This window comes from Oncorhynchus tshawytscha, linkage group LG13, assembly GCF_018296145.1.
Source record: "Oncorhynchus tshawytscha isolate Ot180627B linkage group LG13, Otsh_v2.0, whole genome shotgun sequence".
NCBI classification, from domain to species: Eukaryota; Metazoa; Chordata; class Actinopteri; order Salmoniformes; family Salmonidae; genus Oncorhynchus; species Oncorhynchus tshawytscha.
Window position 1 is genome coordinate 42,083,383 of NC_056441.1, and position 19,081 is coordinate 42,102,463.

Below are 19,081 nucleotides of genomic sequence, written 5' to 3' on the forward strand. Positions count from 1 at the left end.
GGTTAGGCTACTGGTATTGCATAAGTCATTCAGTGCTAGTGTGTGTGTGTGTGTGTGTGTGTGGTGAGCAGAAAATGCTAGTTCAGACAGTCTTTGTGTGCTGCCTGCCATGGCGGCACCAGGTTCCAGGGCCTCGTGGGCTCCTTTCCAGGCTCGTAAACCCTAAGAAGAGAGGCTGGATTGTGGAGTGTATTTCACTAATCCACAGCACAAATCCCACCTAGGGCTATCAGACAGACAGGGCTGCCCTCTCTTTGCAGCAGCCACGTGGCAAAGGCTAAGACACAAGTCTGAGGTACAGACTACCTGATAGCCTACCTGAAACACCACGATGTACACTTTGACTATACCTAGAGAGCCCCTATCACCAAGATTGAACAAACAGAAACCAAAGAAACAAAAAGGGACACACCAAGACATTCTGAGACGAATGTAGAGACTTTGAGCATTTCTAAAACATCGTCACAAAATATACTACAGCAAGCGGGGGAGTATCAGACTAACTGATATGTGAGGGTACACATCGGTGACCGCACAAATCAACAAGAAATCCAATTAAGCCAATTAGGCCGACCCTGTGGCTGTGATATGCTCTGGTGAGACTGCTTCACCACCCCAGATGTGCGTTGGCTGCTGCCACCTTGACCGTTACACGGCACTGTTACGAGGTGTCTGTCATTCGGTCTCACTGTCCCATGTGAGTGCCTGGAAACTCTGGCGTGGTGAATTACAAGGTCAGGGATGGCTCGCGGTTGCCGTGGTAACGGGGCACCAAAACAAATGCCGGCGCGGCGTTCCCTGAAGCAGCCATGGAATCTTTGTGGGACAGAGAGTGTGTGTGTGTGTGTGTGTGTGTGTGTGTGTGTGTGTGTGTGTGTGTGTGTGTGTGTGTGTGTGTGTGTGTGTGTGTGTGTGTCTCAGGGGAGATAGACGGGACATGGGGCTCTGGTATTTGACTTGTCTTCATGGGAGGTCTAGTCTCCAGGAATGGGCTAATGATTTATCAACTGTCCTCTGACTGACTTAGAGAATGAATAAACTCACCAGAAATAGTAACAATCAAAGCTGAGGCCAGGATCTGTATCAGAGTCAGAGGAAAACGCTGGAATTGCTGTTTTATCGAGGCAAATGAATACATTTCTCCAAATTGTGCTTGTAGAAACAAATTGAAATGTATTGTAAGCAACTCTGACCAACATGCTGCATTCAATACCGCTATAACACTACAAGCCAGTAAAACATCACTATCAATATCACTAATAGTCCCAGATCTGTTTGTGCTTTTCATCACTATCAATATCACTAATAACATCAATACTAACCTGGTCCCAGATCTGTTTGTGCTTTTCATCACTATCAATATCACTAATAACATCAATACTAACCTGGTCCCAGATCTGTTTGTGCTTTTCATCCCTATCAATATCACTAATAACATCAATACTAACCTGGTCCCAGATCTGTTTGTGCTTTTCATCCCTATCAATATCACTAATAACATCAATACTAACCTGGTCCCAGATCTGTTTGTGCTTTTCATCACTATCAATATCACTAATAACATCAATACTAACCTGGTCCCAGATCTGTTTGTGCTTCTACCTACACACCATTGTCAAGCCAAATGTTTTGCATGACAGTTCCATAAAGAGTTGGCAAGAGAGCAGAAACAGACTGGCACCCAGGCTACACCAATACATCTCCTACTGACCAAGCCAAAGGTCTAGAACACAGAACAGACTGGCACCCAGGCTGCACCAATACATCTCCTACTGACCAAACCAACGGTCTAGAACACAGAACAGACTGGCACCCAGGTTACACCAATACATCTCCTACTGACCAAGCCAAAGGTCTAGAACACAGAACAGACTGGCACCCAGGCTGCACCAATACATCTCCTACTGACCAAACCAACGGTCTAGAACACAGAACAGACTGGCACCCAGGCTACACCAATACATCTCCTACTGACCAAACCAAAGGTCTAGAACACAGAACAGACTGGCACCCAGGCTGCACAAATACATCCCCTACTGACCAAACCAACGGTCTAGAACACAGAACAGACTGGCACCCAGGCTGCACCAATACATATCCTACTGACCAAACCAACGGAGTAGAACACGGAACAGACTGGCACCCAGGCTACACCAATACATCTCCTACTGACCAAACCAACGGTCTAGAACACGGAACAGACTGGCATCCAGGCTACACCAATACATCTCCTACTGACCAAACCAACGGTCTAGAACACAGAACAGACTGGCACCCAGGCTACACTAATACATCTCCTACTGACCAAAACAACGGTCTAGAACACGGAACAGACTGGCATCCAGGCTACACCAATACATCTCCTACTGACCAAACCAACGGTCTAGAACACAGAACAGACTGGCACCCAGGCTACACTAATACATCTCCTACTGACCAAAACAACGGTCTAGAACACGGAACAGACTGGCATCCAGGCTACACCAATACATCTCCTACTGACCAAAACAACGGTCTAGAACACAGAACAAACCCTCTGTAACCATATTTGCTGGCAGAGACACGTGAGTTGCAGTTGTTTTCTGACAGAAGGGAAAATCAGCAGAGCCATTTTACGCGCACGTACTGAGAGCAGCTCAAGGACGGCCGGAGACCGAACCGAAGCCCCGGCTCAAATTCTGTCTACTAATCAAATTCAGAACATAAACTTCTCCTGCTGAACCAAAGTGCATCGTACAGTGGGACGATTCAGTGCTTCCCATGAAGAGAGATAATTATGATTCTATTTAAAGTCGCTGCAAGAAAGACCATGGTACAATGTAGAGGAACTCAGTGAATATGCTGCAACTTGCACACACATGAAATACATATCAAACCAGCATAATTTAGTGACCACATCAGTCACCAGGAAAAAAACAACAATATTGTGTATGGCTAGTTTATCTGCTGCAGTTGTTTAGCACTGTGGAGTGTGTGTGTGTGTGTGTGTTTGCATCTTAATGTGTGGGTTTGCCGGAGAAGCGGCCACGTGAAACTGGCTATGGTTCTAGCCCACTCAACTATCCCAGGTCTACTGATCTACTGCTGGCTTTAGCTCACAGCCCAAGTATTGCTGGCAACACCACCCTCCCAGCTGGCACATATACACCACACCACAGCTTCAAAGAACATCAGTACTGAAAGGGGCAGGTGAGAGAGGAGAAAGATGAAGAGAGAGAGAGAGAGAGAGAGAGAGAGAGAGAGAGAGAGAGAGAGAGAGAGAGAGAGAGAGAGAGAGAGAGAGAGAGAGAGAGAGAGAGAGAGTTGGATAAGAGAAAGATGAGGAGACAGTGTGATACAGGGAAAGATAAATGAATGATACAGGGAAAGATAAATGGAGAGAGAGAGAGAGAGGGAGATGGAGTTGAGAGAGGAGTTGGAGAAATGATACAGGGAAAGATAAATGAGGAGACAGTGTGAGAAGAGAATGATACAGGGAAAGATAAATGGAGAGAGAGAGAGCGGAGATGGAGAAGAGGAGTTGGAGTTGAAGCCTCATAAATGGAGAGAGAGAGAAAGAGCGTTTTTGAGGAGACAGTGTGAACGAATGCAGGGAAAGATAAATGAAAACAAGCTGTTGAAAACAAGCTGTCGTTTTCTTTTGAAGTTTTCGCTTTAAGCAACGAGGATACACAAATTTCTGCAAACTGTTGTCTTTTCATTTTTTTCTCTCTCTCTCCATCTCCTGAAGAAGCACTCTGCTGAGGGGTATAGCACTCAGGCACAGTCTGGCTATGGTTGTCAAACTCAATCTAGTGAGATAAACAAAAAGACAGCAGTGTAGCAGCAGCCAGCAAACTCTTTCTCAAAGAACACGTTCACTTCTCACTTGTGATTTAACACCTTCAAAATTCCAAACTGCCACAGACAGCAGCACACTCGATGCATACCTGGGTTTAAATACTATTCAATATCCTTTCAAATACTCTATCTGGCATCGTGTAAACTCGCCGTGCATAATGGTTGAATTAGAGCCGTCCCAAAAGTGCAAACCCTGCAAGATCTTATGATGGCTAAAAAGGCTAAAAAGCAAACGCTCAAAGTATTTGAAAAACTTCAAGTATTCAGTATTTGAACCCAGGTATGCGCTCTAGTGTAGTGATTCTGATTGGTTATGGCGATGACCTCTCCCCTTACCATGGTCCGCCGCCTACATATTGCGCCAGACACCAGGAAAACACTCCCCCCCAGAACGGCCCATTGGTCTAACACCCTGTGAACGCACACAGCCCCAAATTGCAGCACAGTCAATTGGTTTAATACTTTAAGGCGCCCCCCTGAACGCTAGACTAGCACGCTCCGTTAGTTCAATGTGTTTCATTGGATCGGCGGCACGGGTGCAGACATAAAGAGAGACAGATTGGGGGGTGTTACCCATTGACGAGTGGAGGGGGGTTTGGGGGGGGGCAGCTTTGGTTAGGGCACGGACGAGGGCATGGGGACAGAGAGAGAGAGGAGGAAACATGGAACATAGGAAGGGAGCAGAGGGGACGCTACTGTATAGCTAGTATTAGGCTGTTACAGGCCATACAAACTCTCACGATTACAAGCCTATAGATTGAGGGACTGACAGCCTATAGATGGAGAGACTGACAGCCTATAGATGGAGGGACTGACAGATACCCTCGTGGGTTATGTAAGACCAACACTGACAGCCTATAGATGGAGGGACTGACAGATACCCTCGTGGGTTATGTAAGACCAACACTGACAGCCAATAGATGGAGGGACTGACAGATACCCTCGTGGGTTATGTAAGACCAACACTGACAGCCTATAGATGGGGGACTGACAGATACCCTCGTGGGTTATGTAAGACCAACACTGACAGCCAATAGATGGAGGGACTGACAGTTACCCTCGTGGGTTATGTAAGACCAACACTGACAGCCTATAGATGGAGGGACTGACAGATACCCTCGTGGGTTATGAAAGACCAACACTGACAGCCTATAGATGGAGGGACTGACAGATACCCTCGTGGGTTATGAAAGACCAACACTGACAGCCTATAGATGGAGGGACTGACAGATACCCTCGTGGGTTATGTAAGACCAACACTGACAGCCTAGTCATACTTACAAATGTAAAACATATTAAAAATGGACGCTGTATTCACAACAATCCAGCACCTATTACAGCCTGCGGAGTTGCCCGAGGCTGGCTGTTCTCTATGTATGTCACAAACACACTCTCACACACCCATACTGTGCAGGAAACAGCGTAAACCCCAGACCCTCATACAGCACACCTGCCCCACACACAAACAGCAGCCAAGCCTTGATCTTCTCATCTCTGTAGCATCTGTAGCACCGGGGGCTCCCGTCATGGAAGCTGGCTGGTTAGAAGAAGGCAGGAGAGGAGCTGGCTGGGAGGCTGGTGGTGCCCTGCTGGGGCCAGATTGCATGTTGCTAGTCTCCCAGCGTGGGGGTAACTGAGACGGGGAGGCCAGGTGGTAATGGGCGCAGCAGGGAGCAGCAGTAGGGTAGTAGGAGGGCTTCTCTATGGATAGTGGTGCTGCTGGTGATGCTGGATCAGGAGCTACGGTGTTGCATTGTTCCTGCTTAGCTGGCATCACATCTGTACAGTAGTCGTCTTTGATACTGCCTGTGTGTAAATGATCTCAGTCACTAGGAACACTAGGAAAGTCTCAGATATGGCTCTAGAGGACCCACACAGTGCCTTTAGGTATGATGTAGTGTATGAAGACCAATAGGACGGCTTTGGGATCCACCTTTCTTCAGATACTCCAGCCTCCGTCACGAGGCCGCATTTTCAGTCCCTCACAGTCGTGCAATAGTAATAACATATTGGTAACACGGCAATAGACGAACACACCACAGTGATACCAGTATAAAAAGCTACGTGCTGCGGTAAAGCTCAGAGCCAGGATGGGAGATTTGGCTGCAAAAGCAGAACCATTAGGAGCTCTGAAAGCATCAGCTCTCATAAAAAAAACTCATTCAGACTGGTCTAATGCATGGGACCTACTAATTGCCTTTTACCCAAACAAGAGACTAAGTTGTCTTAAAGTGGGAATCCAGTCTGTTGCATTACAGTAACTGCTATTATTAGCTACTCTGTGTGAAAAATGAAATAGATATCTATACGTACCGGTAGTTACTGTAGGTATAATTGAGGTTGTATTCCAGCTAGAAGGATCCTTTTTGAGTTAGATATCTGTTGAGCTTGTGGGTGGTACATATTTATGACAGGAGATCTTGTAGTGTATGTTAATATGGCATGAAACGCCGGTCCTCTGTAGCTCAGTTTGTAGAGCATCGCGTTTGCAACGGCTAAGTCCCGGAACCACCTGTATGCAAAATGTATGTAAGTCGCTCTGGATAAAAGTATCTGCCAAATGGTATATATGGTCCTTTACCATTCGGCCATCAGATTTGCCACCAATGCTCCTCTTGGGCACATCACTGCACTCTATACTCCTCTGTAAACTGGCCATCTCTGTATACCAGTCGCAAGACCCACCGGTTGATGCTTATTTATAAAACCCTCTTAGGCCTCACTCCCCCCTATCTGATATACAGTGCCTTCCGAAAGTATTCGGCCCCCTTGAACTTTGCCACCTTTTGCCACATTTCAGGCTTCAAACATAAAGATATAAAACTGTATTTTTTTGTGAAGAATCAACAACAAGTGGGACACAATCATGAAGTGGAACGACATTTATTGGATATTTCAAACTTTTTTAACAAATCAAAAACTGAAAAATTGGGCGTGCAAAATTATTCAGCCCCCTTAAGTTAATACTTTGTAGCGCCACCTTTTGCTGCGATTACAGCTGTAAGTCGCTTGGGGTATGTCTCTATCAGTTTTGCACATCGAGAGACTGAAATTTTTTCCCATTCCTCCTTGAAAAACAGCTCGAGCTCAGTGAGGTTGGATGGAGAGCATTTGTGAACAGCAGTTTTCAGTTCTTTCCACAGATTCTCGATTGGATTCAGGTCTGGACTTTGACTTGGCCATTCTAACACCTGGATATGTTTATTTTTGAACCATTCCATTGTAGATTTTGCTTTATGTTTTGGATCATTGTCTTGTTGGAAGACAAATCTCTGTCCCAGTCTCAGGTCTTTTGCAGACTCCATCAGGTTTTCTTCCAGAATGGTCCTGTATTTGGCTCCATCCATCTTCCCATCAATTTTAACCATCTTCCCTGTCCCTGCTGAAGAAAAGCAGGCCCAAACCATGATGCTGCCACCACCATGTTTGACAGTGGGGATGGTATGTTCAAGGTGATGAGCTGTGTTGTTTTACGCAAAACATAACGTTTTGCATTGTTGCCAAAAAGTTCAATTTTGGTTTCATCTGACCAGAGCACCTTCTTCCACATGTTTGGTGTGTCTCCCAGGTGGCTTGTGGCAAACTTTAAACAACACTTTTTATGGATATCTTTAAGAAATGGCTTTCTTCTTGCCACTCTTCCATAAAGGCCAGATTTGTGCAATATACGACTGATTGTTGTCCTATGGACAGAGTCTCCCACCTCAGCTGTAGATCTCTGCAGTTCATCCAGAGTGATCATGGGCCTCTTGGCTGCATCTCTGATCAGTCTTCTCCTTGTATGAGCTGAAAGTTTAGAGGGACGGCCAGGTCTTGGTAGATTTGCAGTGGTCTGATACTCCTTCCATTTTAATATTATCGCTTGCACAGTGCTCCTTGGGATGTTTAAAGCTTGGGAAATCTTTTTGTATCCAAATCCGGCTTTAAACTTCTTCACAACAGTATCTCGGACCTGCCTGGTGTGTTCCTTGTTCTTCATGATGCTCTCTGCGCTTTTAACGGACCTCTGAGTCTATCACAGTGCAGGTGCATTTATACGGAGACTTGATTACACACAGGTGGATTGTATTTATCATCATTAGTCATTTAGGTCAACATTGGATCATTCAGAGATCCTCACTGAACTTCTGGAGAGAGTTTGCTGCACTGAAAGTAAAGGGGCTGAATAATTTTGCACGCCCAACTTTTCAGTTTTTGATTTGTTAAAAAAGTTTGAAATATCCAATAAATGTCGTTCCACTTCATGATTGTGTCCCACTTCTTGTTGATTCTTCACAAAAAAATACAGTTTTATATCTTTATGTTTGAAGCCTGAAATGTGGCAAAAGGTCGCAAAGTTCAAGGGGGCCGAATACTTTCGCAAGGCACTGTATCTACTGCAGCCCACATCCTCCACATACAACACCCCGTTCTGCCAGTCACATTCTGTTAAAGGTCCCCAAAGCTCACATATCCCTGGGTCGCTCGTCTTTTCAGTTCGCTGCAGCTAGCGACTGGAACGAGCTGCAACAAACACTCAAACTGGACAGTTTTATCTCCATCTCTTCATTCAAAGGCTCAATCGTGGACACTCTTATTGACAGTTGCTTTGTGTGATGTATTGTTGTTTCTACCTTCTTGCCTTTTGTGCCATTGTCTGTGCCCAATCATGTTTACCATGCTACCATGTTGTGCTGCTGCCATGTTGTGTTGCTACCAGGTTGTTGTCATGTGGTGTTGCTGTCATGCTATGATGTCCTCATAGGTCTCGATGTAGTGTTGTGGTGTCTCTCTTGTTGTGATGTGTGTTTTGTCCTATATTTTTATTATATTTATTTCTAATCCCATCCCCCGTCCCGCGGAGGCCTTTTGCCATTTGGTAGGCCGTCATTGTAAATGAGAATTTGTTCTTCACTGACTTGCCGAGTTAAATAGAGGTTAAATCAAAATGAAATACAAATAAATAAACATAATTTTCATATTAGTAATATAACATGAAAGGCTGACTGAGTAGTAGTACTGCAGTACTGGACGCTGATGGCCTGGGTATGTTGCTGAGATGGATTGAGCAGGCTAGCTGGTGTTTCTGCTCTGCTAGCTAAATGCTGCTGAGTCACGCTCTGTGTGTTTCCAACCAGAACCATGTGTTTGTACACTTACAAGGGGACTATCAACTTCTATAGATTGTTCCACTACTGTCTTGAATCATCGGAAACAATAATTTAGCTATCAGCAATGTTCACTGCATAAGTATATGGGTGAGTTACGAAGGTGGTCTGAAAATGGATTTGCCACAGGAGAAGTTTGAAGTGAATTTCCAGACGGAGAGTCTACATTTCCAATCCCAATGCTGCCTCATATTAGCGCATAAATATTTTGAAAAGTGCCTTAGAGGTTGTAAACATCTCTTGAGGCGAGGATTCTAAAAGGCGCTCTAACTCTTCTGGTGAGTTATCCGAAGGCACCATGAATCTACAGCAAGTGAAGGTAGACATCAGGCAACTTTGTCTCACAGTCGATCTCTAACCCGAAAAGGGTTAAAGGTCCATGTGGGACTGCTGGAGCACAAACAGTAAATCACGACAGAGAATGGTAATGCACTTACTGTAGGTTGCATAACGTATTGTTGATGAGGCATCCATGACGTACTCTGGACCTATGAGGGAGACATCAAATGAAACATCATTATTGACTTAAGATAACACATGCTCTTTTCCCTTACAATCAACAGTGTGCAACAACTGGTTTTCCATTGTCACACTATTTCTCTGCATGCCGGTGCCTTTTCCTTTCCTGCGGTTTCCTCCATGCCAGGAAGTGGCGGGCGCGTTGAGGTAAGACGGAGCCGTGGCCCGTTGAAAACACACAGTTCTTGAATTTGCAGAATTAGGCACAGCGTGTTACGCCACTAGCCAAGATGGCTCGACTGGGCTTGGCTCGACATCCCGAATATCAAATAACAAGAACCCACAAACTGACCCTGAACGAGAAAGACAACTCCTGCTCATGTGGGTCATTCAGTTCAACAGAATTCCTGCCATCGATAGTGAGAGAAGCCACAGTTTAGTAAACAGAGAATTTAGATTGACCGGAGAGGAGCATTAGACAACTTGTCAGAGACAAACAAGTCTACCCATTGATCCCTGGGAAAATGATTGGACTCAACAAAGACAAATAGATGCTAATCTTTTATAAGAACGCCAATCCTCTGAGCTCGTTAAAGCCCATGATTTGGAGCATGCCTAAACAAGTATGTTTTTTTTATTGAATAGCACAGAGCCACGCTTGTTTGTTACTTCCTCTCGATGTTTGGTCTCAACCAACAGGAAGAAAACAGAGACGAGACAAAGCTTTGTTCCCTAATCGTCCATCTTTAGAATTTTCCCAGGCGACATCAACAAGATTCTAATTCCATTGTAATTTCATTTCAAGACTGTGTTTTTCCATCTTTTGACTAAGATTTTTGTAATTGTATTTTTTGTATTCGTTTTTTATCATTCTCATTATAGATGCAGTAGTATTGGCAGCGGTGACTTAATAAGAAGCTGGTACATTGTGTGACAGACTATGTTTTCCAGTGGTCTGGTCTGACGATGTATGTCTACCTCTGGCTGACCCTGCTCTGAGCTTGTGCTTCCATTAAGACAGAGAACACAGCAGGGAAGACTGTATGGCTAGACCAGGAAGTGGACTGGACTGTCCACAGTCATGTAACGAAGTAATCAAGATGTTTTCCCAGAGTACACAGTCCGAAGAAAGAAAGTTTACAATGAACATTTGTAAACTGTTACTAGATACAGTAAATAAATACAATTGGAAATGTAAAATACACAATTTAATAAACAATATATTCTGCATTAGGCCAATTTGATATAATAAGAGATTCTAAAAAATGTGTGTGTACAATATTATTACTTTCTACCACATATGGCTGAAATCATATGAATGTTTTTCATTGTGGCCACTAATGATTCCTTTGTCTCATATGCTTTGGTCCCTGTCTGCTCTACTCTTTGTACTTGAGCAAAAGATGGAGGACTCACCTTGCCTGGCGCTGCTTGGCTGAAGGGCAATATTACAGGAAGCAGTGGTGGCCGATATTGAAACTGTGAGGATTAATATTCCTCAAAAGCCTGGCCATTGTTTTTGATAAATCAATTTGGGAAGCTTTCAGAACGAGGATTAGCGCCGCGCCCTGTCCCCCTCCTCCCCCCAGTGCTGGACAGGAGTTTAAATCAGACGCCTCTGAAAGGCGAGCATGCCAACCTTCACCAACCGACCCCCTCCACTCTCTCATTCCTTCCCTCGCTTTCTCTCTCTGTCTTTCCCGCTCTCTCCATCTTTCTCTCTATTTCTATCTCTCCATCGCTCTCTCTTTCTTGCTCTCTCACTATCTATCGTTCCATCTCTCGCTCTCCCTGTCACTCTCCCTCTTTCTGCATTCTAATAAGGCTCAATGAAAAACAGCGAGTGCTCTTGGGGGAAAGTGGAGGTGAACTGAACAGTGTCTCATCCCTTCTGCTTGTTGCAGTCAAACATCTGGAGGTTCGTGAAATTGTGGGCGTTTAGCAATGGAAACGCTACTGACGTTTGGCACAGTTAATTTACCCCCTTACGTTACGCTCCGATTCACATGGTTCCAGGGATCACCTGGGATGCAAACTAAGGAACTCAGCAGGACAATTATGTCAAATGACTGTGGAAGGAATGACAGCTTAAAAAAGCTTTAAAAGCACAACAGGGTCAGGAAAGCAAAGGAGAAATTGTTTGTTTTCCCAACACAAATTCCTAACGGACGTTGCTTTTCTCTCTTTTCCATCAGTCTCCATTCCATCTGTTGTGTTTTACCGCCTACAAAACAGATGTCATCCAGCATCGTCGGCAAACCAATGAGGAAAGCTCAGAAGTTCCAAATCTCTGAGAGCCACTTGCTGTTTTCCAGTCCCCCAGGTTGCCCATCACCCACGCAGTCCCCAGCCGCCCCCACGGCTATCTCCCTCTGGCTACACTCCAGTACACCACCCACCTGATATGTGGAGACGGGGGAAGCAGCGATGAAAGGCGTAATGGATGTCTGTGCGATCATGCGGTTGGTGGCGATACTGTAAGGCGAGGAGTAGAACCTGAAGGGAGAGAGGAAACAGAACATAGAAAGGGAGGTCAGACACGGGTATTGGATGTACCTATACAATGCATCCAGAAAGTATTCAGACCCCTTGACTTGATCAAATCGTTTTTTTCCCACCTCATCAATCTACACACAATACCCTATAATGACAAAGCAAAAATAGGTTTTTGCAAATGTATAAAAAAATCTGAAACTGAAATATGACATTTGCATCAGTATTCAGATTTTTTACTTTGTTGAAGCACCTTTGGCAGCGATTACAGCCTCGGGTCGTCTTGAGTATGACGCTACAAGCTTGGAACACCTGTATTTGGGGAGTTTCTCCCATTCTTCTCTCTTCTCAAGCTCTGTCAGGTTGGATGGGGAGTGTCATTGCACAGCTATTTTCAGGTCTCTCCAGAGATGTTTGATCGGGTTCAAGTCCCAGCTCTGGCTGGGACACCCAAGGACATTTAGGGACTTGTCCCGAAGCCACTCCTGCGTTGTCTTGGCTGTGTGTTTAGGGTCTTTGTCCTGTTGGAAGGTGAACCTTCCCCCGTCTGAGGTCCTCTGAAGCAGGTTTTCATCAAGGATCTCTCTGTACTTTGCTCAGTTCATCTTTCCCTCGGTCTGCCAGTCCCTGCCACTGAAAAACATTCCCACAGCATGATGCTGCCACCACAATGCTTCACTGTGTGGACGGTGCCTGGTTTCCACCAGACGTGACGCATGGCAATCAGGCAAACAAGTTGAATCTTGGTTTCATCAGACCAGAGAATCCTTCAGGTGCCGTTTTGGTAAAATCCAAACGGGCCGTCATGTGCCTTTTACTGAGGAGTGGTTTCCGTCTGGCCACTCTACCATAACCTGATTGGTGGACTGCTGCAGAGATGGTTGTCCTTCTGGAAGGTTCTCCCATCTCCTCAGAGGAACTCTGGAGCTCTGTCAGAGTGACCATCGGGTTCTTGGTCACCTCCCTGACCAAGGCCCTTCTCCCCCGATTGCTCAGTTTGGCCGGGTGGCTAGCTCTAGGAAGAGTCTTGGTGGTTCCAAACTTCTTCCATTTAAGAATGATGGAGGCCACTGTGTTCTTGGGGACCTTCAATGCTGCAGAAATGTTTTGGTACCCTTTCCCTAGATCTGTGCCTCGACATAATCCTGTCTCGGAGCTCTAAGGACAAATCCTTCAACCTCATGGCTTGGTTTTGAACTGACATGCACTGGCAACTGTGGGACCTCATATACAGTTGAAGTCGGAAGTTTACATACACCTTAGCCAAATACCTTTAAACTTTAAAATTCCTGACATTTAATCCTAGTAAAAATTCCCTGTTTTAGGTCAGTTAGGATCAGCACTTTATTTGAAGAATGTGAAATGTCAGAATAATATTAGAGAGAATGATTTATTTCATCACATTCCCAGTGGGTCAGAAGTTTGCATACACTGAATTAGTATTTGGTAGCATTGCCTTTAAATGGTTTAACTTGGGTCAAACGTTTCGGGTAACCTTCCACAAGCTTCCCACAATAAGTTGGGTGAATTTTGGCCCATTCCTCCTGACAGCGCTGATGTAACTGAGTCAGGTTTGTAGGCTCCTTGCTCGCACAAGCTTTTTCAGTTCTGCCCAGTTCTTGCCACTACAATACCTTGACTGTGTTGTCCTTAAGCCATTTTGCCACAACTTTGGAAGTATGCTTGGGGTCATTGTCCATTTGGAAGACCCATTTCCAACCAAGCTTTAACATCCTGACTGATGTCTTGAGATGTTGCTTCAATATATCCACGTAATTTTTCTGCCTCATGATGCCATCCATTTTGTGAAGTGCACCAGTCCCTCCTGCAGCAAAGCACCCCCACAACATGATGATGCCACCCCCGTGCTTCACGGTTGGGATGGTGTTCTTTGGCTTGCAAGCCTCCCACTTTTTCCTGTTATATTTTTGTTTCATCAGACCAGGGGACAGTATGATCTTTGTCCCCATGTGCAGTTGCAAACTGTAGTCTGGCTTTTTTATGGCTGTTTTGGAGCAGTGGCTTCTTCCTTGCTGAGCGGCCTTTCAGGTTGTGTCGATATAGGACTCGCTTTACTGTGGATATAGATACTTTTGTACCTGTTTCCTCCAGCATCATCATAAGGTCCTTTGCTGTTATTCTGGGATTGATTTGAACTTTTTGCACCAAAGTACGTTCATCTTCTTCCTGAGCGGTATGACGGCTGCGTGGTCCCATGGTGTTTATACTTGTGCACTATTGTTTGTACAGATGAACGTGGTACCTTCAGGCGTTTGGAAATTGCTCCCAAGGATGAACCAGACTTGTGGAAGTCTACAATTTTTTCTCTGAGGTCTTGGCTGATATCTTTAGATTTTCCCATGATGTCAAGCAAAGAGGCACTGAGTTTGAAGGTAGGCCTTGAAATACATCTACAGGTACACCTCCAATTTACTCAAATAATGTAAATTAGCCTATCAGAAGCTTCTAAAGTCATGACATAATTTTCTGGAATTTTCCAAGCTATTAAAAGGCACAGTCAACTTAGTGTATGGAAACTTCTGACCCACTGGAATTGTGATACAGTGAATTATAAGTGAAATAATCTGTCTGTAAACAATTGTTGGAAAAATTACTACCGTCATGCACAAAGTAGACGTCCTAACCGACTTGGCAAAACTATAGTCTGTTAACAAGACATTTGTGGAGAGGCTGAAAAACGAGTTTGAATGACTCCAACCTAAGAGTATGTAAACCTCCGACTTCAACTTTAAACAGGTGTGTGCCTGTCCAAATCATGTCCAATCAATTTGGAAACAGGATGCACCTGAGCTCAATTTCGAGTCTCATTGAAAAGGGTCTGAATTCTTCTGTAAATAAGGTATCTGTTTTTTATTTTGAATAAATCTGCTAAAAAAGTTTTCGCTTTGTCATTATGGGGTATTGTGTGTAGACTGATGAGTGGGAAAAACAATAATAAGGCTGTAATGTTACAAAATGTGGAAAAAGGGAAGGGGTCTGAATACTCTCCGAATGCACCGTAGGTCTCCATGCATTACAACTGTCTACATTGAAATGTCCGAATGATCATGATTATTAAGGCGCCTATTAAGTGTTTATTAAGGGCTTATGTTTGGTTAATGAACTACTGTTTCAAAAAGCTGACTGGCAATTTACATACACTTTCTACTAAGTAATAGAGAGATAGACACCAGTATGTGGGGGCATATTTGTGTGTTTATGCCTTAGGCTTTTTATGCAATAACCTCGAACAAAGTGCACATTTTTGTTTTTGCCCCTAGCACTAACACAGTTGATTGAAAAAAAGAACTCATAATCAGGCCTATGATTTGAATCAGGTGCCTGAGTGCTAGGGGAAAACAACTCAAATGTGCACTCCTTCGGGTCCCCAGGACCAGGATTGGGAAACAGTCTAACGGAACCAAATGGGATCTTTTGACACTCATATCCCTGGAGCCAGTCTCTGTCCACATACGGACAGGAATGTACCATACACAGAGACCATCTCTCTACTAAAAGACCTTTCAAGTCCCTTGATACATCCACACTTACACGCACAAGACACACACCCACCCACAGACACTACTACACACATCGTGGTCGAGGCACAGATCCTCAGTCACACAGACGGCATTTGAGGCCGAGCAGACAGAGCTTCCCACGTGAGGGTATAGCTCATCGTTGTCTTTGTCTCAAATCAAACGCAAGGCAATATATTGTGTTCCGTCTTCTGGCTTCACAATAGAAAAGTCTGGTTTTATCAGATCAAATTGAGCTTTGTCATCGTCTGAAAAAAGGGTTGTCGTGTGCTTCTGCCCCTAGCCTGGAGTATTAAGGCTATACAATGGTGACTGGCTTAGACTGCTGGCTGACTTCAATCCACAGTGTTGGAAAAACTCAATGCATTTAAAAGAAGGCTATTCCAAAGTGTTGGGCTCTAGGGAAAAGAGGTGGTGGAGCTATTTCATCATGTTGTGACGTTGATTCAGATCTACAACAGTCCTGGGTGTCATTTCTATCCGCTAGCTGGTTTTATACCACTCTCAGTTGTCCTCCTAGCTCAGTTGGTAGAGCAGGCGGTATAAGTTAATAGACCAATAATAAAAGAGCGTTTCAAACCTCTCTGCCAATAACTGCTCATTTTCAGGTTCTATATTCCTTCCATTAGGCCCCTCTTAGACCAGTCCCAGACAGTCCTAGCAAAATTCTTGCTTGAGATTTGATTATTAAAAAAAAAGAAAAAGCATTTGGCTTTTAAAAGTAGAACTATTGTCACAGACTAAAAGCCTTGAAGTAATCCCAACATACTGCAGACATATATTCTCCATGTACACTATATATACAAAAGTATGTGGTCAGTGACTTTCAACGTGGCAACGTCATAGGATGCCACCTTTCCAACAAGTAGAATTGTCAAATTTCTGCCCTGCTAGAGCTGCCCCTGTCAACTCTAAGTGCTGTTATTGTGAAGTGGAAATGTCTAGGAGCAACAACGGCTCAGCCGCGAAGTGGTACTCACTACCGAGTTCCAAACTGCCACTGGAAGCAACGTCAGCACCAGAACTGTTCATCGGGAGCTTCATGAAATGGGTTTCCATGGCCGAGCTGCCGCACACAAGCCTAAGATCACCATAGACAATGCCAAGCGTTGGCTGGAATGGTGTAAAGCTCGCTGCCATTGGAATCTGGAGCAGTGGAAACACATTCTCTGGAGTGATGAATCACGCTTCTCCATTAGGCAGTCCAACGGATGAATCTAGGTTTGGTGGATGCCAGGAGAACGCTACCTGTCCCAATGCATAGTGCCAACTGTAAAGTTTGGTGGAGAAGGAATAATGGTCTGTGGCTGTTTTTCATGGTTCGAGCCAGGTCACTTAGTTCCAGTGAAGGGAAATCTTAACACTACAGCATACAATGACATTCTAGACAATTCTGTGCTTCCAACTTTGTGGCAACAGTTTGGGGAAAGTCCTTTCCTGTTTCAGCATGACAATGACCCCGTGCACAAAGTGAGTTTCATACAGAAAGGGTTTGTCAAGATCGGTGGGGAAGAACTTAACTTGCCTACACAGAGCCCTGACCTCAACCCCATCTAACACCTTTGGGATGAATTAGAACACTGACTGTGAGCCAGGACTAATCGGCCAACATCAGTGCCCGACCTCACTAATGCTCTTGTGGCTGAATGGAAGCAAGTCCCCGCAGCAATGTTCCAACATCGAATGGAAAGCCTTCCCAGAAGAGTGGAGGCTGTTATAGCAACAAAGGGGGGACCAACTCCGTATTAATGCCCATGATTTTGGAATGAGATGTTCGACGAGCAGTGTCCACATACTTTTGGTCATGTAGTGCATGTCTACTAAGTGGTCAATGTGCTATTTTCTTTTATTTCTTTCGAGCCTCATAATCACAGCTTACTATTATGTTTCTAATATGCCCAGTACTGTATCTAATGAGATTCTATTCATTCATCCAGTCTTATTCCAGAGTCATTGAGATAAATGCTTCGGGAAGCTGGGAGAAGCAGGGAGTGAGAGAGAAGCTTCCTGTCACAGACTGAGGACACATTGAGAGAGGATGGAACTCAAAGCTCTCCTTCCCTTCCTGTTACAGTACACAGGGAAAAATAGAACACTTTGCGAGGCCATTCATTTCCATTGCACCCCTTCGTACACAGGCACCGAAGGCGCGCACACACACACACACACACACACACACAGACAGTCACACACACACACACACACACACACACACACACACACACACACACACACACACACAGGGACGGGCACACATGCAGGCAACCAGGCAAAAATACACGCACGCACTAACACCTGAGACCATCACTCCATCTCTTATAGATTATTTGAAGTAAACAGTAACAAAGTGCACACACTACATGAATCAAGAGACAATCATATTGAACAAGTCGTACAGATTGCTCAGAGGGATGGACGTGCCAGAGATGTACAGACTGACTCTTACCCGTTCTGCATAGCAGCAGGATCATATGTTAACTGCATACCAGTCTGCAACACAAGAGAGACACGTTACAGGTTAATCCTTGAATTTCAAGTCACAATAATGGACAGGATTTGACAGAGAGGAAGCAAACGGGATCTCAATACACTTTATGCATGTGGGACAACGATTGATGCCAGCTGAGAGAGAGAGGGAGCGAGACAGAGAGAAAGAAGTGACAGTGAGCGTATGCATGAAAGTGTGTGAGGCCCTTGTCTCACTTCCTCTTTCTCCCACTCTCTCGTGTTCTTCCCCTCTCTCTCTTTCTCTCCCTGCAATCCGTCATCTGCATTCCCGAAGCCTTCTCTCCCGGATGAGGGCTAATCCCATTTCTTTAACACAGGAGGCTGCTGAGGTTTCAGATTTCATCAGCACACTTTTTTATCTCCCCCTATCTCTCTCTTTCTCTCTCTCTCCCTCTCTGTCCCCCCTCTCTCCCATACACTCTTCCTCTCTCTCTCTATCCCCCTCTCTCCCTACCTCTCTCTCTATCCCCCTCTCTCCCTACCTCTCTCTCCCTACCTCTCTCTCTATCCCCCTCTCCCCTACCTCTCTCTCCCTACCTCTCTCTCTTCCCCTCTCTCTCTCCATCCCCCTCTCTCTCCCTACCTCTCTCTCTTCCCCTCTCTCTCTATCCCCCTCTCTACCTACCTCTCTCTCTTCCCCTCTCTCTCTCCATCCCCCTCTCCCCTACCTCTCTCTCTCTCTTCCCCTCTCTCTCTCCATCCCCCTCTCTCCCTACCTCTCTCTCTCTTCCCCTCTCACTCTCCATCTCCCTCTCTCCCTACCTCTATCTCTCTCCATCCCCCTCTCTCCCTCTCTGTCCCCCTCTCTCCCATACACTCTTCCTCTCTCTCTCTATCCCCCTCTCTCCCTACCTCTCTCTCTATCCCCCTCTCTACCTACCTCTCTCTCTTCCCCTCTCTCTCTATCCCCCTCTCTACCTACCTCTCTCTCTTCCCCTCTCTCTCTCCATCCCCCTCTCTCCCTACCTCTCTCTCTCTCTTCCCCTCTCTCTCTCCATCCCCCTCTCTCCCTACCTCTCTCTCTCTCTTCCCCTCTCACTCTCCATCTCCCTCTATCTCTCTCCATCCCCCTCTCTCCCTCGTTCCTCTAGGAAG

General features: G+C 45.2%; 1 protein-coding gene across 3 annotated transcripts in view; it reads right to left on the bottom strand.

Moving 5' to 3' along the window:
* The window catches only part of LOC112266044 (RNA-binding motif, single-stranded-interacting protein 3), a 273,548-nt gene that overhangs the window by 24,994 nt on the left and 229,473 nt on the right, over positions 1-19,081 (bottom strand). For all 3 annotated transcript variants that reach the window (XM_042295742.1, XM_042295744.1, XM_042295743.1), the window contains 3 exons: positions 17,925-17,968; positions 11,846-11,942; positions 9,425-9,475 (listed from right to left, as the gene is read on the bottom strand). In XM_042295742.1, coding sequence (XP_042151676.1) covers positions 9,425-9,475; positions 11,846-11,942; positions 17,925-17,968 — 192 coding nt within the window. The remainder of the gene's footprint in view (positions 1-9,424; positions 9,476-11,845; positions 11,943-17,924; positions 17,969-19,081) is intronic.